Genomic DNA, 21,847 nt, shown 5'->3' with positions numbered 1-21,847 from the left:
CATGCTAGTTATTCAGTGCTAAAACTTACGGAAGTCTGGCTCTGTCCTAGTGACTCATTTGCCAGGGAGGAACTCTACAGATTAACACTTTGGAAATCAAGAGGGCGAATATTTCCTGAAGGAAGAAAATTATTCTAGTATGGTAATTTCCAACAGATGGAGAAATCAAATAAAGCATTTGGCATTTTCTTGCAAGTGGCTTATGCTTTTCACACTCAGTAGCCTATAACCTCTTGTCTCGTATCACAACTTGACTCACTGGGGAAGCAGAGATGTGCTAAGAGAAGTTTCTCTCCACCAAGTTAGTGCCAAAGAGCAGAACAGGCATAAACCAGGGCTACGCAAATCTGATGGGACTCAGACTTTCCCATTAGGCTGGTTAGCATTTCATAGAATCATAGAATATGCTGAGTTGGAAGGGACCCATCAGGAACATCGAGTCCAGCTCCTGGTCCTCTGCAGGACACCCCAAGGATCACACCATGTGCTTGAGAACATTGTCCAAATGCTTCTTGAACTCAGACAGGCTTGCTGCTGTGACCACTTCCCTGGGGAGCCTATTCCAGTGCCCAGCCACTCTGGTTGAAAAACTTTCTCCTGATATCCAGCCTAAATCTCCCCTGACTCAGCTTCATGCCATTCCTCCGTGTCTTGTCACTGGTCATGCGAGTGAAGAGATCGGCACCTGCCCCTCCTCTTCCCCTCATGAGGATGTTGAAGACCTCAGTGAAGTCTCCCCTCAGTCTCCTCTTCCTCAGGCCAAACAGACCAAGTGACCTCAGCCCCTCCTCATACGGCTTCTCCTTCAGATGCTCTCTAATAGCTTAATGTCTTTTTTCTATTGTGATGCCCAAAACTGCCACACTGTTCAAAATGAGGCCACCCTAGTGCAGAGCAGAGTGGGACAATCCCTGCCTTCGACCGGCTGGTGATGTTTTGCCTGATGCCCCCCAGGACAGGATTGCCCCCCAGCTACCAGGGCACTGATGACTCATATTCAACTTGCCATTGACCAGGACTGGATCCCTTTCTACTTTATCTCTGTGTTCTTCTCCTTTTGGTCTCATTCCACGCAAGAGAAAGACTTATGGGAGACAACAATTCTAAATGCTTTTCAGACCAATGGTGACATGCCAGTAAGGACATGCCACAAGCAGTGAAGTGGCAGTAGGAATCCACATGAAGAGCCTTATTGACATGTAAAGTGTCACATCAATACTGGGATACACAAAACTTTCTAACAAGCCTCCTCTGTTGGTATCAAGCAGCAAACCACACACACATAGTCAAAATATTTTACTGAGATGCTGCTAGCATTGTCTTAATACTTTTCTTTGTGTCTCACTCAGCATAGGTCTGCTGTTAATAAAAACGAATAAACCTTAGTATTCCCATTTTAAAAAGTCCCCCCCCTCCCAACTTGAAGCATAGTAGTGATTCACTTTTAGCAGTGCCTGTTCTGATCAGGAGTATACTCAGACCTAGTAAAAAAGGTCACATCATGTATTTGAGAATACAAAGAAACAAAGCAAAACAAAAAAATTCCACTCACTGCTTCTATTAAAAATAAACAAAAATTTGGGCAGAATAAAAATATATGTTAACCTGGAAAAACCCATCAAAACTAGAAGTGTCCCCCAGAGTAAAAATCTGAAGGCTGTGACCTAATTTGAGAAGTCTGTGGGTAGTTTTTAAGTCAATCAGCTTTAGTTAGTAGTGTGCCTCACGATTAAATATTCTGAGCCATGGTCTAAGGCAACACAATCACCACACAGATCAGAACTTGTTAGTCATGCCCAACACCCCTGCAACTCAAATGCCCAGGAAATAGCGCACTTGGAGAAAATCTGCCCGTTTCAGTTGAAGCTGCTCACATCTGCAGGGTAACGTCCCAGAAAAAATGAATCCTAGTGAGAACTGCTCTGCAGACAAGAGGCGGCATTTAGGTATGAATAGTCTATTCTACACGAGTCAAGTTTGCACTTACATTTTGCTCTTTATACACAAAGAGTTTGTTCTTAAAGCATCAGAGCGCTCTTGGCTTGAGCCATCTTTGCTTCAAAAGCTGTACACTGAAGAAGAACAACTCCAAAGCAAATGTCTTCAGAAAAAGCTTTGTGAGGATTTCAGGATTTTTTTTTTTCCTTCCTACAGTTACTGTCTAATGAGAGATAACAACAGTGCAGGAAGGAAGAGACAGATGCATGAATGTGTACATACACAATCTATCTCCAAAGCATACATGCCTCTAGGAAAAAAAAAATATTCCAGAACATCTGAGGACTCTGTGTGGGAAATGCTGCAGAATACACAGTGCTGTACTTTTCACCTCTGCAATTATGAACACACATTATGAAAACGTGAACAACATGTAACTGACAGCACAACTAAAATGAATATTCTAGTTTGAACGTTGCTATTCCCTGCTCTTTTTTTAGCCATCAAATAAGTGATTCCCAGAGTTGTACAATATAAAAATGAGAACAGATGGATGTGAACATTAGCATCTGTCAGGTACCTCAATAGCACTGCACTGCAGATGGGGAAGTCTCATCCCTGAGAGCCTGCAGAGCTCTTGTTCCTTGGGACAGTAGAGACTTTAATTATCTTTTTTTTTTTTTTAGGTTTGGTTTTGGTTGGGTTTTTTTTAGATAATAGAATAGAGCCTAACAGGCTCTGAGGAGAAGAAATACAGACTAACAAACTCTGCTTAGACTAGGGTTGAGAGTGAGAATATGAAAAGGAGTCAATGTACCTCAAGCAAGCAGTGAGAACATGAAGGAAGCTTTGGCTACTTACCTTTTTTCTGCATTGCTGTTCTAAGATCTTGTTTGCTTTGCTGTTGTTGACCACTAGCCACTTTCTCTCCATCATCTTCCTCATGGCTGGACTGTCCAACAGTGAGAATCTGCACTTGACTTCCTATCTTCTGAACATCATCTTGAAAAGCAGCTGGGCCATCAATCCCTGTCAGACAGCAGCAAAAGCCTTAGTTGTCTTTCTGTTAAGAAGGTACTGAAAAGAGAATTGCTCACTCACAAAAAAGCATCTTTTATAGGAATCAGAGATTGGATGTAACCATTCAATAATACTTCCAGACTTAAACATGATTAAACTAGCCTCCAAGGCAAACATTTTATTTCCTACATGCAACACTAGAGAATCTCCAGAAGAGGATTAGGATTTCACTGTTGCTCTCCTCACTCCAAAGCACACCTATCCATGCACCAGAAACACTGAAAACTAAACAGAAAAGAAATCATTGGAGAGAACTGACAAAGAAAACATTAAACTTTCATAAGGACACACAACTGGTCCAGAAACACATGAACCCAAGTCCCAGATTATGCCATATCCCCTAATAAACAACACTCCTATCATGAAACAATGCTTCCAAAGTTTCAAAATGCTGGAAAATTCACAAATAGTTCTAGCAGTGTATACAAGACAGGGGCAGCCAGTCTTGTCTAAGCCTAAATACACCTTTTGGGTTAGTAAATTGCCATACAGTTAATACACCAGAGCAAAACTATAAACAAGATATTGCAGATTCCCTGGAACCTCCATCCTCTGAGATGCTTAAATCCTGAACAGGTTCAGTCCTGAGCAATCTGCTGTGAGCAGGGACATGGGACTGGACAGTCCCCAGAGGTATCTTCTAGCCTCAGTCATGCTGTGATCCTGTGGCTTCTCACCTCAGCCAGAGAGAATCTATTTACCTCCTTACAGCTGTAAATCACCTCTGAAGAGAGAAAAAGAAAACACAAGGTGGGGTATGTTCTTATCACGAGCTAACTTTTTTTTCCCTTCAGGACAAGTTAAAACATTGGATTGCAAATGTACTTCAGCTCTTAGTTAAGATGTAGTGCTGGAATATGTTACTAAATTAGCTATATAAAAACGCACTTTTGCATTTGATGAAAATTGTAATATTATTATGTACAAATATAGTGAATACCATAAGCTGTATACTGTTGCTGTTGAGGAATTTTTGTTAATAAGCAAGCAACATTGTAGAGAATTTACAAGCACTATAAAGAGCTAGTTCAGTAAAGAATATGGTGCTTCTCACATCAAACAAAGCTGAATAAATCCTGTGAGAAGGAGCTGCAGGAATTGGGATTTTTTTCGGACTGCGAACTGCAGCAGAAGTCTCCAAGAATACCATTTCATCCTGCTTTGCCAGCAGCTGTCAACTTGCATTAGAAGGCAACTGGATTATACATTTAGCATGCTTAACTGTACTTTGCAATATCTGCTGTCACTGCCACTGCGATACAAAGCATAAGTGGAAAAGAAAGAGGTCCACACCCTCAGGAACAGCACTGGTTGTGCAACTACCTAACAAGATGCAGCCCAACACTGCAGAAGTGTTAAACTGACAGAGTTCAAGACCACAAGGAATTATTGATTCATCTCCATCACACAGACCCTGGCAATTTCTGCAACAACCCTGCAAATTCTGATTTACTTACAGCAAAGCTAACGACAATTAACAACAAATAAATAATCTGTCCATACAGCCTTGAAGGATGAAATAAAGTCCAAGGAAATGTCTCTGTGACCTTGCTAGGATGAAAATTTCAGAAGCAGCTCTGCATGATGCAGAATGAACAGTATCATTTCCTACGCCTTACCTATAATATGGCAGTGAAGAGAATAGCATTTTTCTTAGAAGTTATCTCAGGATAAGCACTCCTGCAAAAGTGCTCTAGAACAGAAAGGCAGGTGCTCAGATCCTCTGTGGTATTTTTAACAGCTTCAACTATATTTACCATTATCATTAAAGTGGCTACCTGTAGTTAGGTTCTTACCTCAATAACCAGAATTTTAAAAGTGTTAAGCATCCGTGAGTTTAACAAGATGCCTCATGAATATCTATCTAGCCCCTTATTTAGCCTTGGATGACACAAACCTAATTTTGAGAACCCTTTTCAGAAGGAACAAAACACCTTAATTATTCCTCTTCAAAGCAGACATTGATCTGCAGCAAATAAAATGCCTTCGACAGCACTAGAGATTGCACTGAGGCTGCTTTTTTTCAGATGCCTGCAGAACATCTGCACTCACATCCCGTGCTGTCAGGAACATCGTGTATTATTAGGCCTTAGGACAAAGGCTACACTGGCAGGTCACACTTTTAGAGAAGAAAAATCAATGTCAGTATTCTGAAGAGTGCATCACTGGTAGAGTGTGTTATTAAACTTTATGAATGGTTCCACTGGGGAGCACATTTAACGGGATGAAATACGTAGCCAGACAGAGAGGATTAAAAAAAAAAAAAAAAAAGAAAAGAACTTTTGTTGCATGAGAACACCGTAGATGGTTCATGGCAAATGTAGCATTAACTATTTAATACTTGTGTGTGTGCATACATCTTTGCACACACACATCTTTGTAGCTATATGTGCACGTGTTAAACAGTATTAAATACAAGCATACATTTTTCTATATCATGAGATATAAGCTCATCTTCCTAAGTCATAGTTCAAAAAGCAGTTTCACCATCACTTACCTAATGTCTGAAAACAGTTCCAAGTTTCCATAATAATAATCAAGGTGGATCTCTCAAGGTGTTCTCACTTTCTTTGCCTCACTGACTCATTTTCACCCACTTACCAGAAGGATGTTCCTCTGTGCAATAAAACAAACTAGTTTTCTATATTTATAAGTTCCCTGACTTTAAGAACATAGTCAAAAGAGGCAAAGAAGCTGAGTGGGTTGTGCCAAAAAAGAAAGTAATTATTGCTATGGTCAAGCATTTTTTACAGTGTTTCTCAAAAATCAGGTAGGAAAAAAACCTGATGGAGATGTCCTTGAATACCTGCTAAGAAGTAAAGGGAATTACTGAGAGGTAACTGTGAAGGAGGGCAGGGAGGAAAGTGGAAGATTAAAACAGCCCTCAGAGTACCAGCCCCTTCAGTAAAGGTCTTCTGGTACACTTTGACATGGTCACATCTCAGAAGAAAACCAGAGGTACCAGAAATGAAAACAAAGCAATACTGAAAAAAAAAAAAGCCAGTAAATGAGTATTACTGGCATTTACATCCTATAAACTACTATTTATCAATTGCCTGTACACTCTTAGCACCTAAAAACTTCTAGACAATATTTATAAATAGGCAGTATCAATCTCTTAAGAGCTGGTAATCTAAACTACCACATAGAATGTTTTTATAAACTGAATTCACCTAAATTCTAAGAAATTCAAAACACATTAGGTAGACATGCACTTCACTTGGATCTCAGGTATGGGATATTTAGATAGGATTTTTTCTTTCTTTTGCTTTAAACACATAAAATGTTAACTACCTACATGAAAAAAAAAATCACAAGATCCAGGTCTGGAATGAGAGGAGAGAGAAAAAAGGTATGGGAAAAATAAATACAAGAACTGCCATTGAAAACCTTGGGAAAGAAATAAAGTAGCAAAATTTTGCTTAGTGTTCATGATGTATGAGAAACAAATCTAAGTTTTCATGCATTTTATAGTACCACATTATGCCTGTTTGAAACTTCAGCTTCCAAAGCATGGACCAACAAACCAAAATCCATTCAGTTTCATTGGACTTTGTAAAGACAATACATTCTGAGGAAATGAAGCTGAGACCTTATTTAATTGTTCCAATCCAGCAGTTAAAGGAAATCTTTTTATGGGAGGGTCACCAGGCATACATTTCTCTATCCTATATCCACAGCAGCATCTTGCTGAACAGTTTCCTATCATTTTGATATGTCCTATAGATAAATGTTAAAATTAATACACATGAGCCATCAGAGTTCTACTAGATGTAGTTATCCAATTTCATCTGACAAATTGAGCAAGTATAGACCACAAGGGATGGAGGCCATAGATCCTGGAGTATATCCCTTCTCCTTGGCCCTACAGATCTAGAAGTCATTAAAATAGCATACTAGCACTAGTAAAGCACTGTAAGTACAGTTCTGGGTATTCATTTGAGCCTCATGCATTTTTATGCCAGCTTCACTGTCTTCAAAGTTATTTTTCAGAAAAGAAATACACTTCCTAAGCCTATGTGCAAGTCAAAAACCAAGGGTATAGTCACACTGAACACAAAGCTTGGATCAGTCCACTGAGAAGTCCTGTCTAAACCCAGAATCTGTAACAGAATGGGTCTGAGTGGAATTCCCTCTCAAATCAGACAGAAATTGAGCATTTCTAGACATCTCATCAGTGAAACTCTCAAAGTCATCACAGTCTAATGACACTGCAATATTACAGAAGAATAAGAAAATGTAAGAGGACAGGCCAGAAACACAATTTTGATTATTTCATTGCTCAAAAGATAATTAAGAAACAGTACTTAAAATTTTTAGGGGGCAGAGGAGTAGGCAGAAATAGTCAAATGGGAGAAAATTACTACAAACAACCAAGCAATGTATGAGCTCGGAGATGTATGCCTTCAGAGAGGCAGCTGATATGTGTGGCCATGACTTACAGATAAGCATGAGATCAAGCACAAGGAAAGATTTTGCTATCTGACAATAGTGCACAGTGCACAATGGTAGTCTTGGAAAACTTGTTACAGATGAAATATGTGACAACCTACCCAGCAAGAAACCACAGGTGCAAGCACAGGGAGCCAGCTCTCCAAAACATTATTAAAATATTCAGCTATATACTGCATGAATCGCCAGAAACTGGATCTTTCAGGAAAAGAATCTAATTGTATATTTATAAACATCATGTTCCTCTCTGCATGTTTTTATACATGCAAACATTTTGCTGTGAAAATATTTGCAGCAAATGTTATTTCCTCTAGGTACTTTTACATGAACTTATAAATCCAGGAAAGAACGATTAACTGATTATTAAGAGAGCCTTAGGACCCCATGAAAATATAGATTTCTAATTTATTTGAAAACAACTCCTTTAATAAATTAAGAATTTCTTTATAGGATATTTGCAAACTAAGAAAGAAAATACAAAGAAAAGTATGGTAAATCAGAGAGAAGTAATTGAGCTCAGTGACTGAAAGGCAAACGAGATTAAGTATGAGGAAAGAAACATAATTATGTCCCTGTTTTACAAGTGAAGAACTGCAGGATAATAAAGTTCTTGCTCTCATTTTATATAGCATTTAAGGCACAGATTTGATGTGTGAAGACAGACATACTGCTCACAGACTAAGTTTCAAGAACATGATTAAGCCCTTTGAAGATCAGCTCTGAAAAGTTGACCAAGGTCAGGCAGGAGGTCTCTGGAAGAGAAATCCTCATCTTCTGAGCTCAGTTACTGGTCTGACAAAGAAGTCATATCCACGTGGACAACACCAAAGGCTGTGGCCAGCAATGACCCTGCAACTGCAATTGCTCCTCAAGACCACTGCAGAGCAGCTCTTCCTCCAGCTGAGGGATGGCAGCACAAACCTTCAAAGGATGGCTGGCCTGCTCTGAGGTCAAGGACAGGGAATCTCAGAGAGATCTAACATCAGAACAAATAGTTTCTGTCCTTTAAAGAACTTGGCTTAAAGCAAACCCTGCTGTCAATATTTTTTAAGCCATTTCTCAGTACATTCCTGTTCTCATAGGGGCCATGCATCCACTGATAGGGGTTCAAGCAGCTGCAAAATCACAAAGGGATTTGGTTAGAAGGAAAGGGGGCATGTAGAATTTTTTTCCAAAAGGACCTCTAGAGAGCTTCTGTCAAAAGAAGGACTATTGCTAACACCAGATCAGGTCGCTAAAAGAAAGTGCTTCAGCATCAAGCTCTACATTCACTTTGATGAAATCTAGAAAACAATAGCAGGAACTGTACATTCATAAATCTTTATCCCGAGGAGGCCAAAATTATTTCTTCACAATCAAGTTCATGTGTCACCAAAGCACAACCTGAAAGGTTTGTCAGATCTAGAAATAACAGGACTTTTCTAGGTGGAAACTCATTCATCGTTCCTCCTACCCTTTCTCTTTACAGGGAAGGCAAGATAAATCTGCTCTACATGAGCTTCCCTACCCCCATCAGAAAGGAAGTGTTACAGTGAGAAATGATGCCTCTTATTCAACAAAAACTGCTGCTTTCTTAGCCAGCCAGTGTTAATGTAGCTGCTTGTTACATATAAAAATGGGACAGGATGCACAAATCAAAACAGTCAGACAGGCGTGAAAGAGAGAGAAGAAACACGGAAGAAACAAACCAAATCAAAACATGGAATAGCCATCCTGGCAGGAAAAGAGCTGAGTGTAAGAGCAGCTCGCCTGCTTCCTGACTCTCATAAAGTCAGCAGGAAATACCAGTGTACTATATACATTTAATGTACAACATAAAAGAAAATTTTCTGGGAAGGTATTGTTTATTTCAATGTTTTAAATGCATTCGGATCCCTGATTTCACTGACAAAAAAAAAAAAATCTTCATTTATATTTTCCATGGCAGTTCAGAGCAGGGTTTTCCTAGAATGTACTTACATGCTCTGAGAGCCAGAGTGCTATTTAAAAAACCCCAAAATCTAACAACCAACAACAACTATTCACAGAATGATTCCTGAATTTTCATACCAGATTTCACTTTGTGTTAACTCCTGGCTTTGCAGGGTTTTCTGGGGTTTTTTGAGAGTTCCGTTTTATCTTCCTGATTTACCCCATTCATAGCCAAAAAAACCACTTTATCCTGTATATTTATTAACTTCTTCACAAATCTACACTGGCAGAAAAAATGCACCAAACAACAAAACCCACACCACTGTGTACTTGTAATACTTTCAGGAATCTCCATTTTTAAGGAATCATCAAGGTATTTTGATAGCTAAAGATGCTCTGTTTTGGTATTTGTAATACTATGTAGGGTGCATAATTTCCATAGGTTCCTGCTGCAAATACTTTCACTAGTTTGCATTATTTTTCTATTGAACCACCAAGTGATACTGTACACTGGGTTCACTAATATCCTTAATCACCCCTTACTAGTGTTACAAATCAAACCAGAATTTGATCTGCTATATGCATTGCAAATACAACCATTTTACACATCTGTTTGTTATATTTTGAGGTTTTTCCCTATACTGAATATTATGTCAAACCATAAATGGGAGACCAAAGCTTTCAAAAATATCAATTTAATGCGTTAAGCTACTACAAAATGTCATCAATTTACTGCATTTGCAGGATCTGCCTGACAAAAAATTATGGTTCTTTTTTAAAAATAGGTACAGTGTATACTGCATACTGCCACTAAGAAATACCAGTAATAATCAGATTTAGAAAAAATTGCTGAATACCATGCTACCCATCACAGAATTACAAAATGCACTGCCATGAGAAGTTAGTCACATTTTCTTGCCTTATGTCAGTGTAATCTCACTAAACTTGATATTTCTCTCACATTTGTCTTTAGCACATTGTTCTGATCATAGTTTCATCATTCTTCAAGCCACTTAAAAAGCATTACACATCTAAGATCAGAGTACAGTCATTACTCTACAGCTTCAACATCTATTCATGTATAATTCAACAACTTTTTCTCTGAATTAGCTTCTTATTCTTAGGATCTGGTCTAAATGTTCTTTTTTCTTAAAACACAAAGAACTTGGCTATGCTTAGAAGGGCAATATTCACTACAGCTAAATATTAACAGAAACCTTTAAAATGCTATTTTAGTATGTAAAGTGAATTCACCCCTCAGCATTTGTCCTGCTTGTTTACAGGACATACAAAGGTTACAGTCAGAGTGGAGACTGAAGCAATTGCAAAGATATAAGCAGAACCTAAAATTTCCCAAGATTTGGTCTAATTACCAATGAACTCCCTCCAACAAAATCTCTTGTGCCAAAAAATGGTATAAATCCACTTACTCTTCATCCATTTTCATTAGTTAGAGCTGAAGTTATCAGCAAATCCATTCAATACTATTATAAAATCTATTCTTAAAATTCACATTTAAAAGTAACTCAAAAATTGATACAAGTTCCTCTATAGGGTTCTGTTGCCACTTGCATTTTCTTCAATCCCAAGTACAAAATCAGCTATGTCTGCAGTGGACTTATCAGTAAAATCCAACTGGAATTTTTAAGACGCATTTGGTTTTACTTTTTCATCCAATAAAAAAATATTTTGGAGCTTTGATAAGAATGGAAGACTGGAAATCCAGTTATAATCCCCTGCAAACACTCCAAGTTTACAACACTGTCAGAGGTAAACAAGATATTATTCCAAGGGTGACATTATTCATGAATGAACAGTAAAACATCAGTGTAGGGAAAAAGTATATGAGCTGGATGAGAAGGTGTTATGTGCATGCTCTGAACGTAATTTAACTCACTTTCATGTGTTACTAATCATCAACATAAACTTCAGGAGAGGAGATACTCAACACTTCCTTTTGTATAATTAATGAATAACGCCTCCACTCTCAGGAAGCATACATAAGATGCAACTGATGGGCAAATGCTGGAGGCCAGGGAAGAGCACACATAGCATAATGGGATGAGCAATAAGAATTGCAGCAGAAGCTGCATTTCTAGATTTCTAGAGCTAACAATATTAGTTTCCAACACATGGAACAGTATCAGCAAGCAAAAGTTCTCAGCCTACATAAAGTGACATTACTTTTACTGACACGACTTGCTTTTATTAATATATGCCAACATTTGCCTGGTTGTGGAATCTTTCAGAAAATGAATAAAAATATTATTGGCATGTGAGAAAAAATACCAGGTGTTACCTGCTGTGAGATAATGGAAAACTGTGCAGCTCCTTCACAGCAAACACACTCTGCTCGTGGGTTAACTCACCTACATCTGGTGGAGCTGCCCAACACACACAGCCCCAGACACACATCATTGGGCTCTGCAGAGCAACCCAGTGAGTGTTCCTTGCTATGTGCCTCACTAGGCCTTGGAATGTTTTAGCCAAGAGCTCATAAGAAAACTGCCCAGAACACATATGTCTGTATACAGACAGTGGTCCTATATAAGGCACATCTGTCACATCAAACCTACTGTGACTACCGGCACAGTACCTTCAGTTAGGAACATAGCACAGACACAGACACTCCATAAGGGCAAAAGAGACATTATATGAGATGAAACAGAGCCTCAAGGCTATGCCATAACCATGATTTAAGTATTAGCTTGCATAATGCTCCTTTACAGCCTAAACCAGGTTTTCTGCTAAAATAGTAAAAGAATTTTTACTCTTGAGCAAGATGTACTTCAAAATAAAATCTGGCATTTCTATTACTATGTTGGAATGTCATTACCTTTTACATTAAATTGGGAAACATTAGCTCTCTGTTCCATTTATTTTGCCAACAGTTTTTACATTCAGCTAATTTTACCTTTGACTTTTCCTTATTATTTTAAGCCCAGGTACTGGCACACACCATCTTTTTTCAAATGTATGAATAAAGTCTTTAGCTCAGGGCCAGACTCTAAAGCCTGTCTAACCTAGGGCTTTCCTTGCAGTCAGAGGGACTACAGACAGAGAGATACTGTAGATTCAGATCTCAAGAATCAAGCTGCAATACGTAAAGGATTTTACTAAGGTAGGTTCAAGTCCTGCAAAATCCCTATAGATAAGCCCCAATACTCTGACCTCAATAATTAACCTTATTAGTCCCTGCTATCTTTAAACAGACTTGTCAAGGATATACACTAAGCAACAATGGAGACACTGTTGGACATGCACAACACCGGAATACAGGGCAGGATACTGTTACAGTGGCTTTATTCAAGAACTGCAAATTATTGGAAAGTTATTTCATTTCATTAGTCAGTCACCACCAAATAAAAAGTACTGAATGTGGTATAACAACCTCTCTCTCTTTTTGTGAGTGTGTATATATATCCATAAAATTTGAATACCAGTAGCCTTTTGTAACTACCAGTAGTGTATTTTTTATTTTACCTAATCATACACAAAATCATTGCAGAAAAACACCTCAGGAGGGATAGAGTAACACTCAAGTAACAACTTGAAAAACCCCCTTGAGGCTGTTATCTCAATTTTGCTGAACTGATTTTCAAAATGTCCACTTAAATTCTAATTTACAAGAGTACGGACAGAAGTGGCTGCAATTTAAGGCTGTTCCTCTGAATTACATTACTTGTAGATAATCTAAAAAACCACACTGTTGTAAGATGGTTCCCATTTCTTTAACAACTCCTTCAACAAGGAAAACACCAGCATCCTTCCATCAGTACTTTCTTCCTCCTCTGCAATTTGAACAAACACTGTCCTTTGGAAAAGACTGCATTTACAAATTTTAGTCCTTCACTCCCAGGTTGTACATGCCCAGAAAAGACCAAGTCACACACATTTTCCCATCTCATAAAAATTTCATGAACTTACTTTTAGACAATTTTCAGATTTTCAAAGAAATTAAAAGAAAAAAAAGAGAGAGAATTGACTGCAAAAGAATTAATTTAACATCTGACATTCAGCTGCATGCAGCTAACCTTTGTGTTTCCCTTTTTTCTCCTTTCTGGTGCTGCTAGTCTGACAGCTTGCAGCTGCTCCCTTGGTTTTTTTACTTGGTTTCGGAGCTTGGGCGTCCACTACCACCTTTACATCTTCCTGTTCGGCCTCCTGCACTGCTTCAGAGATTCAGGGTACCCCACCAAAGAGAAAAACAGAGAGGAGAGAGAAACAAAGAGAAAGAGAGACAAGAGAGAAAGAATTGAGAACTCTGTGAAGGCATAAAAGAGAAAGCAGACATAGCAGAGTTTGGTATTTCAGACGATTCATGCAGTGAGGAAAGTCAGATAAACCAGAATTTGCAAAGCTACAGTAAAAAGCTGAAAGTGTTAAGTGAGTTGGGATATATTTCCTCACTTTTTTTCCTCCTCCCAATAACATATCAACTCCTAACTTTCAGGCTAAAAGTGACATCAGAATATTAATGTGTTGCTGAGCTATTGTAGGAAGCACTTTTCCTCATAGTAAAGCTCTGCCAGGCTGATCATCAACAGTGGCAGCACGAAGGCAGAAAAATTTTATTTAGACTTTGTAGCATCTATGCTTAGAGCTACATCCTAACTCTGTAAACAAGGAATCATCTGCTGGTTACCTTCAAAACACATCTTGCACAATTGTGTAACACAGCATGATGAGTAGATTGGCCATACATTTTAGAGTAAAACTATATCCAAGCTGAATTTAAAAACTCTTCCTACTTTGTAACATACACAAATTAATTCCTTAGAAGTCTCTACATAACATGCATGGCATAAACTGTGAATGTCACATAATTCATGCAATGCTAGTTGTTTTCAAAGTAAAAAGAGGCTTTATCATTTTCCTAAAAGCATTACACACTTTGAGGTCAATATTTGCATCCGTGAAAGTAACACACACACCATAACTCTTTCTTCTGGCCAGGTCAAGCCTTGAAGTTAAATAAATATCACAACTGCTTTTGTGAAATACATAGAGGTATCTTCAAACTTCACATGCCAAACTGTAGGTGGGCACTAAGACATTTTCAGGTTGGCTGCTGGTCACTGTTAAGGGCTAAGCCCCACTGGCTTCATGTGGTGACTGCGGTTTATCTCCCTGGCATTTGGACCTCCCACCTTTTCTTTTTCCCAAAACTAAACCGCTTTCTTTAAAAGGATAAAAAAAAAATCCCCTCAGGACCCTTACTGGAAAGAACTGGTTGCCCCTGAAATTACTTCAAAAATATCCTGACAAACTTCATAACCCCCCAAAAGACTAGATGATTCCCAATGACGTATGGACTGCCACTAATCTCTCTTTGAAGGGGAAAATCCTCCCTAGGCTTCTGGTCTGTGAAGCAACTCTCCTCTTCACCAAATCCTTCATGTGCATGAATAGCAACTGAAGCACCAAGGAGATTCTCAGAGGAGAAAGATGAGACGGATTTAGTCATGTCTGTGTAGACTGTAGCTCACAAACCCACAGCCACCCTCCCCAGCACAGCAATCTGTTATGAATAGCATTACATTCACAACACAATGAGCACCTGAGGCATTCAATAAACACATGCTCCTTTTCTCATTACGCAGAGGAAGAGTTCAAGTTTTGTAGAGAATATACATTATATTAGTAGAGGAGTGATTAAAAGCCCAGAGAAACACCTTGTCACTGCCCAACTTCTCATTCCCATCTATCACTTACCAATCACAGGACTGCAGTCCCTTTGCTGAGTGTAAAGGAGCACTGGAAATCAGTAAGACAGTCAAAGGAGTGAGTGCACAGGATGCCAGAGAAAATGGCACATAAAAGACAGTACATTGGGTCCTATTTCCACAGGCATGGCGGCCTCAGACTAAGCAGGGAACCAGAGTTCCCACTCCACAGTCTTTAAATAGGTGTGATTTGCCAACCCAGCATCTATGCTATATTTGTAGCTCAGCCTCTCTTTAAAACTAGGCTGTGTTCTTTTGTTTTGAAGATAATAATCCATGTTACAATTACATTCAGTACTTTAAAAATAACCTATATTAAATGGCCAGACTGTTCTCTAAATCATTTTAAATCTGGGCACATTCATTCACTCAGAAGAAGGATCATTTACTTGGTCCAAAGCAATGATTAATCAGCAAAGCATGAAACTTTCTGACATTGTTAATTCCAAAGTTAAAGACTTATCTTCACTGTCTTGCTAACCATCCTTTGATCTAACAAGTAAAAGCCTGAAGTTTTTTGAATTACTTTTGTCTTACAATTTTTAGCAAGAGACTAACAATATCTGATGATAAGCACAGCGAGGGAGCTCCAAAGGACAGAGAAGGAAATATTTCCAGTGCTTTACTCTGTAAGGCAGAGAACAGGATTTCAGTCCAGTAGCCATTTTGAGCATATACCTACACTGCTGTCTCTGGTAAACAGACACAAGTGGTGGAGGCTGCAAAATAAGATTTAGGCCATAAACTTGAAGATACTGCAGCTGGTTCATGAAAGGGATTGGCACAGAATGTCCTGTTTCTAAAGGATACATTTCTAAGCATTACCATTACATTTAAATGTAATACTAAATCCAAATCTGATCTCAACACACCATCTTCACAACAAAACCATCTTATTCTTAGCTATTAGCTATTTAGTAAATAGTAGATACACTCACTCATGTTTTCTCTTGTGTTATCTCTCTAGATACCAAATAAAGCATTTAATTTGCTTTCTGGACAAATTCAGTTCAGGACAGCCTGAGTTCCAGGACAGTTGGTTATATACTTGCATTTAAGCACAGGGAAAGCACCGCTCTCCCCTGCCCACAAGTGCCAACCTCCCCAGACATCTCATGTGTAAGTGCTGCCCACTGCGATGTGGTGGGAAGGAGAGGTTTATGCAGCACAGCAGTTCCTGACAGCAGGCCAGCCAGGACCTACCCTGCTCAGTGGGTCCAAAGGCTTAGATGTGGAGCAAAGTAAAAATACTGCTTTCCTTTTCCAGAGCTTTCTCCTGCCCTGGATGTTGGAAGAATGACCATTTCTAAACCCCTCTGTGCTCACTCTGCAGCTGGTGATTAGCATGTGGAGCTTTGAACTTCTCAAACCAGCACTTCTAGTCTGCCTTTGTGGAGATGAAGCAATTCACAGAGGCAATGTTTATCCCCAACCATGATGTCAAGAGATCAAATGTCTTCCCCTCTGCCCTTTAGTACATCTTTGGATCACTAAGTAACAGTATGACAAGAATTTCCCTTCTCAGCAGGATGGGAACATTGAGGCAAACTCTAACCTGCATTCTCCATGGGCTCTAGATAGCCCCATAAAACAATTTACAGTTCCCTGCAAGAAAGCCTAAATAAGGAAAATGAGATAAACTGGCCTCCCTAGATAATATTCACCGATACAACAATATGATTATGTCCTTAGCTGGATGTTGAAAAGTTGAAACAATGACAGGCAGTACCACAGGATAAATAAAGAACCTTAAATGCAGCTATTTGGAGATGAAGTTTCAAAGACTGTCACTCAAAAATGCATTAATTTCAGTGCAAATAGAAATTTAGGCAGCTTTAAAAATCCCTATTGATAGTTATCTTAAATAATAAGAGACTACATTTGAAAATCTAGCCCAATATTCCATATGTCCCACCCCAGATTATTAAAATCTCTACTTAAAAAAACCAGAGATTTTCCTTTTCTATATGAATTATTTGTTTGTAGTAGAATTTGCATTTAGACAAGAAAAAAATGGAGGAGTAAGTGCTGTAGTGAGTCAGTATTCCAAACAGAAAAATCCACTGGACTCTCAGATCTGATGTTTCATTCTCATTTGAACTTACAAATTGTAAAAAGTAGTTTTGAGATAAATGCCAAGCTTACAAATAAAACTACTACATGATTTTTAATTTCAATGTTATTAATCCATGTTCATTAAATCAAGTACTGACTACTGCCCTCCATACAGTATTAGAGAAAAAAAATACTTGTGGAGAGACAGAAAGGAGCACAGATTGGGATATTTATTCAGGATCTGAGATGAAAAGAAAAGAGGAGCAAACAACATAGTTTATTAATAATAGTCTATTAACATAATACAAGGTGAGTATAGAAGAGCTTCCTCAAAGTAGAGAAGTGCAGTGTCCCAGCTTTGCCTTGCATCACCAATGCCCTAAGTGCTAAAAGGGGAAAAAAGAAGCCTCTCCATGAGCCTGTTCTGTGTTGGACAACACTGCATGTTACAGGAATAAAGCTACAACACACAATCAAATAAAAGGATGCATTTCGTAAGCACATGAGTAAACTATGTTGCAGACAACTCAATATTTTTTTCAATTCTATAAGCTGTCCATACATATTTATATGAGTGAATGAAAAGGAAAAACATGTTTTTTCATCTGGCCTTCACAATGAGAAGTTCACACAGGAAATTAGTTTCAAAGGAGCATGAATGAAAATGCAGATTTTTTTTTTCCATTTGCATGACCATTTTTCTTGATGTGAGTGCTTGCACATTCATGATCTTAGAAGAAGAAAAAAAAATCTATGAATCGTAACTTACAAATCTCTATCACATAAAAATGCCAAGTGCTAAAAAAAAGTGGTTTTGATCAGTGCATTATGTGAAGAATAAGTAATTGAAAAATCACAAAAAGTAAAAAAATTATAAAATTGTGCAGTCTGTCTGGAAAACACCTTAAGTAGAAAGAGGTTGAACCAGATAATGAGGTATGTGAGACAAATCACTGGCCCTACTGCATAAGGCAGATACTCATTCTATTTACCAATGTCCTCTCAACAGTAAAAGTGAAACCCAGAATAAGTACCATGCAATGAAAGATAAACTACAGTCCAGTCAGCGTGTACCTTAACAAATCAATGAAAATTGGTAGTCCTTTTCTTACTATTGCCTGAGATGCTCTTGTGTATTACTGTAAGAATGGCTTGCTGCTTTACTTTGTAAAGTTCTAGCCTTAGTCAATGCTGCTGCTTATTTGGGCTGTCGTTCATTATTACTTTATTTAATCAACTTAGATTCTGAACTGGTCTAGTATTTCTATAATCATCTAAAAGACACTGGATTCTACTAGAAATATTCTGAAGATGAGCAAATCAACTATATTTTACAATGCAATTAAATATTTTTATATAGTTTTACATAGACAAAAATCGTTAAATACAAGGGCCTGAATTAGGGTAAGAACTTTGTTGTGTTAGTTACTATTTAATCTAATGCAAAGATTTGATTTCTGCCTCAAAATGCTTATAAACAAAGCCATTATTCTTGCAGCTAGTAAGTTACAGTCAGATTTCAGATTCCCAAAACCTTATATTGCCTATAAATTCCCTACAGCTCCTTGCAGTTTATGTCTTTAACACCGATGTGTTGACCAGGCTGATGTTAAAAAGGTGAAAAAGTGAAATTGAATGTGAATGGGCTCTGAAAAAAGGAACCAGTGTACATCGGAACCTGGTGGTGCTTAAGGACATTATTAAAAGCTCATTGGTTTAAGAGTTCCCCAGAAAGAACAAAGGAAGGAATGAAATAAAAGATTCTTCTTAGCTTCCATGTATCTGCTGCCTGATCCTGGGGGGGGGGAAAGGAAACAAAGCATGTGAAATGGAGAGTTAACAGCAATGAATTACACTCTGGGAAAAAAGACAACTTATAAGGAAAGCTAAAATTATCCATGAAAAATCTATGCCAGGAAGATTAAAGACAGTAAGAAATTACATAATTATTTTGTGTATTAGGGCCTTGAGGGCACAACCAGGTTTTAATTGCCCTGACAGGTCTTGCTGTGGGCTTTCAACCCCAGCCTGTCCATGGACCATAGGCTTTATTTCACCTCAGCCTGGGGCTATGCTGTAGGTGTGCTGCTTCCCAGCTGTGTCTCCTGGGAGGATCCTGGCACTGTAGGGAATTCAGCTGCGTCACAGACCAGTATGTATGCTGCAGTATCTCCTTTCCATCCTGACTGGCACCCTGGAGGGCCCTGGCCCCAGTTCATCCCTTGCCATGTCTGGGACTGCGAGAATCTTGTTGGCAGTGCCCGGCTCTGCCGTGTTCCAAGCCTTGGGATGGTGCTCTGCCTGCAAGGGCATTGTCAGTGCTGGGGTCACCTCCTGGCCCCTCCTGCTGCCAGACACTGAGATTGCCCCACCACGAAAAATAACAGCTACATGTGAAGTAGTAACTGAAAGTGAAAATACTTTCAGTGGAACTTTAAAACAAAGAGAAGGGAGACGTTTTCAAGAAATTTTAGGCAATGGCCTCTTAACTTCCTTCTCCAATCATGCAGGAGCAAGAATCAAAAAAAGACCTGTGAAACACTTGCTACTCACTGCTCTCCAATCCTCGCTGCTGGGTTAGTTTGTTTATTTTGGAAAAGCACTAGTGCAATAAGGACTGCTGACAAATCAAAAAGATGCTTTAAAAGATTAAGGTGAAGAGACTGCAGCTGAAATAAAGATTTCAGAATATATGCTTATTGGAAGTTAAGTATTTTGCCCACATGATGCTTGGAGTACTGCCTGATCTCTCAGTATTAATAGCCCTTTGCACAGAACATTCCTTGCTATCTTCAAAAAATAAACTAATACCTTCTCATCTCAAGGTCAGTGGAAAACAAGGATAGCAAGACACTGATTTGATGAACACGCAAATATGTGATTTTTTTAAAATGAAGAGGTAACTGATGTAATCTTTTGAAGCTGACAGCTTGATACTAATCAGAACTCTCCCTCATCATTCATGGTAAATAAGCAGAATGACACATCAAATTTAACAATCCAGAGCCATAACTTTTCATCAGAAGTCTGTTCAACACACCACACAACCATCACATCTAGATGTGCTGCCAAATGTCAAAGGAGGAAAGTAAGAAAGTAATTTTGCCTTTTTACACATGGTTAATCTAAATCTCTAAATTGGAAGTTGCCATGAAAATTACTCTGAGAGTATCTAATTGAAAAAAATTTTAATTTCAACTCTTTAAAAAAAAAAAAGCCACAGCTGCAACAAAGTATGGTAATATTAATGAAAGCATATCTGGCACTCATTCAAATCTCTGCCTTCCTCAGTGCTGTGAAAATAAAAATCACTCCCCAATGGAAATTCACCATTTTCACAGAAGTAAAATTACTCTTCTCTGTAAAAATGAGCTTTCATCATTTGCATTAAATGTAATTAAATAATGTAATTAAATTGTTGCAGTAACTAGTGTATCTCTGCATGCTATTTGGCTCCAGGAATGCTCAGTACATATTTGAAATCCAGATTGAAAAGAACTATATTCATAGCAGAATTCTGCAATGTCAAATAAGGCTACAATGTTTGTTTAGATTTTAAACAAACTTCACAAAATAAGAGGAGTAGAGATACATGAAAACAAGCAAACAGATGTAATTGTGACATATTACAGAATGGGAAGCAAAATATTTAAAAAATCTTTTAACAAACAGGTAGCAATACGTCCTTATGAAGGACACTGAATCAAAAATAAATCACGACACAAGAAAGAGAAGACAAAACAATCTGTAAGTGATCTCTCCTACAAAGAGGGATAAAATTTCTTCCAGTGAATAAATGCCTTTGCTGACTTTTACACAGAATTTAAACTTAATAGCAATACAAAATGATGTTATTGATTCTTATTTTGCTATTTATAATGATGGAATAGCGATTAAGATGTGTTTGGTACTGCAAGAGAGAGAGGCCTTATTTGTAATAGTAATAACTAAAGCCAAACATCATGGAAGTCAGTGGAAGGATACCTATTGCTTGAAATGGCAGACAGGTAATTTAGAGTCCAACCTACAAGTGTACCTACCTGGTCTACAGATGCTGACAGGCAAACACTGTTACCACTGGTAGTACTCCAGTTCAAATTAACCACTTATGGAGCGGAGTGCCAAGGATGCTTTATCATGAGTTGGTCTGTTCAACTTTAATTCACACCAGTTTCCACAGATATCTTTTATTGGTTAATTAGGCATCACGCCAACAAACAAAGGATTTAAAAAAGATGCACTACATATGAGTCATTTGGAAGCTACAGTATCTGCAAACTTTTACCTGTAGGTGAAATATGGGCAGGAACTGAGAAGAAAATTTTTGTCTGGAGAATTGTGCACGGTGCATTCTGCAGCCACTTCCTCGCTGGAAGGGCACCCATGTCCTTAAAGTCTCACAGCACCCAGAAGAATTGCTAGTAATACTTGGAAGGGAACAGAAACACCCTTTTATCCTACCAATGTGTCACTTCTGTGCCTTGGGGTTATTTAAGAAAAAATTACAGTGATTCTGGCAACTTTCCTCCTCACTGTGGGGAGGTGTACTTTCAGCAGAGTTATTTTGTTAGTTATTAGACTATCAAAAAAGAAACTCAAAAAAGCCCTGTACCTATTCACTTTCATCCTGAATGAAACTTGTCCCACCATCTTCAATCCTGAGTAAGTGTAGGAAAGCCACGTCT

At 38.4% G+C, this 21,847-nt stretch overlaps 1 protein-coding gene across 5 annotated transcripts in view; it reads right to left on the bottom strand.

Annotated features, from left to right (window-relative positions):
• TUB (TUB bipartite transcription factor) overlaps positions 1–21,847 on the bottom strand; it is a 154,990-nt gene that overhangs the window by 25,064 nt on the left and 108,079 nt on the right. For 3 of the 5 annotated variants that reach the window (XM_051804254.1, XM_051804253.1, XM_051804255.1), the window contains exons 4-5: positions 13,416–13,550; positions 2,800–2,967 (exon numbers count right to left, since the gene is read on the bottom strand). In XM_051804254.1, the coding sequence (XP_051660214.1) occupies positions 2,800–2,967; positions 13,416–13,550 (303 nt within the window). The remainder of the gene's footprint in view (positions 1–2,799; positions 2,968–13,415; positions 13,551–21,847) is intronic. The other 2 variants (XM_051804256.1, XM_051804257.1) reach the window with 1 other exon arrangement.

This window comes from Manacus candei, unplaced genomic scaffold, assembly GCF_025592945.1.
Source record: "Manacus candei isolate 608988 ecotype Guabito, Panama unplaced genomic scaffold, ASM2559294v1 h1tg000060l, whole genome shotgun sequence".
Taxonomy (NCBI): Eukaryota; Metazoa; Chordata; class Aves; order Passeriformes; family Pipridae; genus Manacus; species Manacus candei.
The sequence above is the reverse complement of the archived record's forward strand: the minus strand, read 5'-3'. Positions and strand labels throughout refer to the sequence as shown.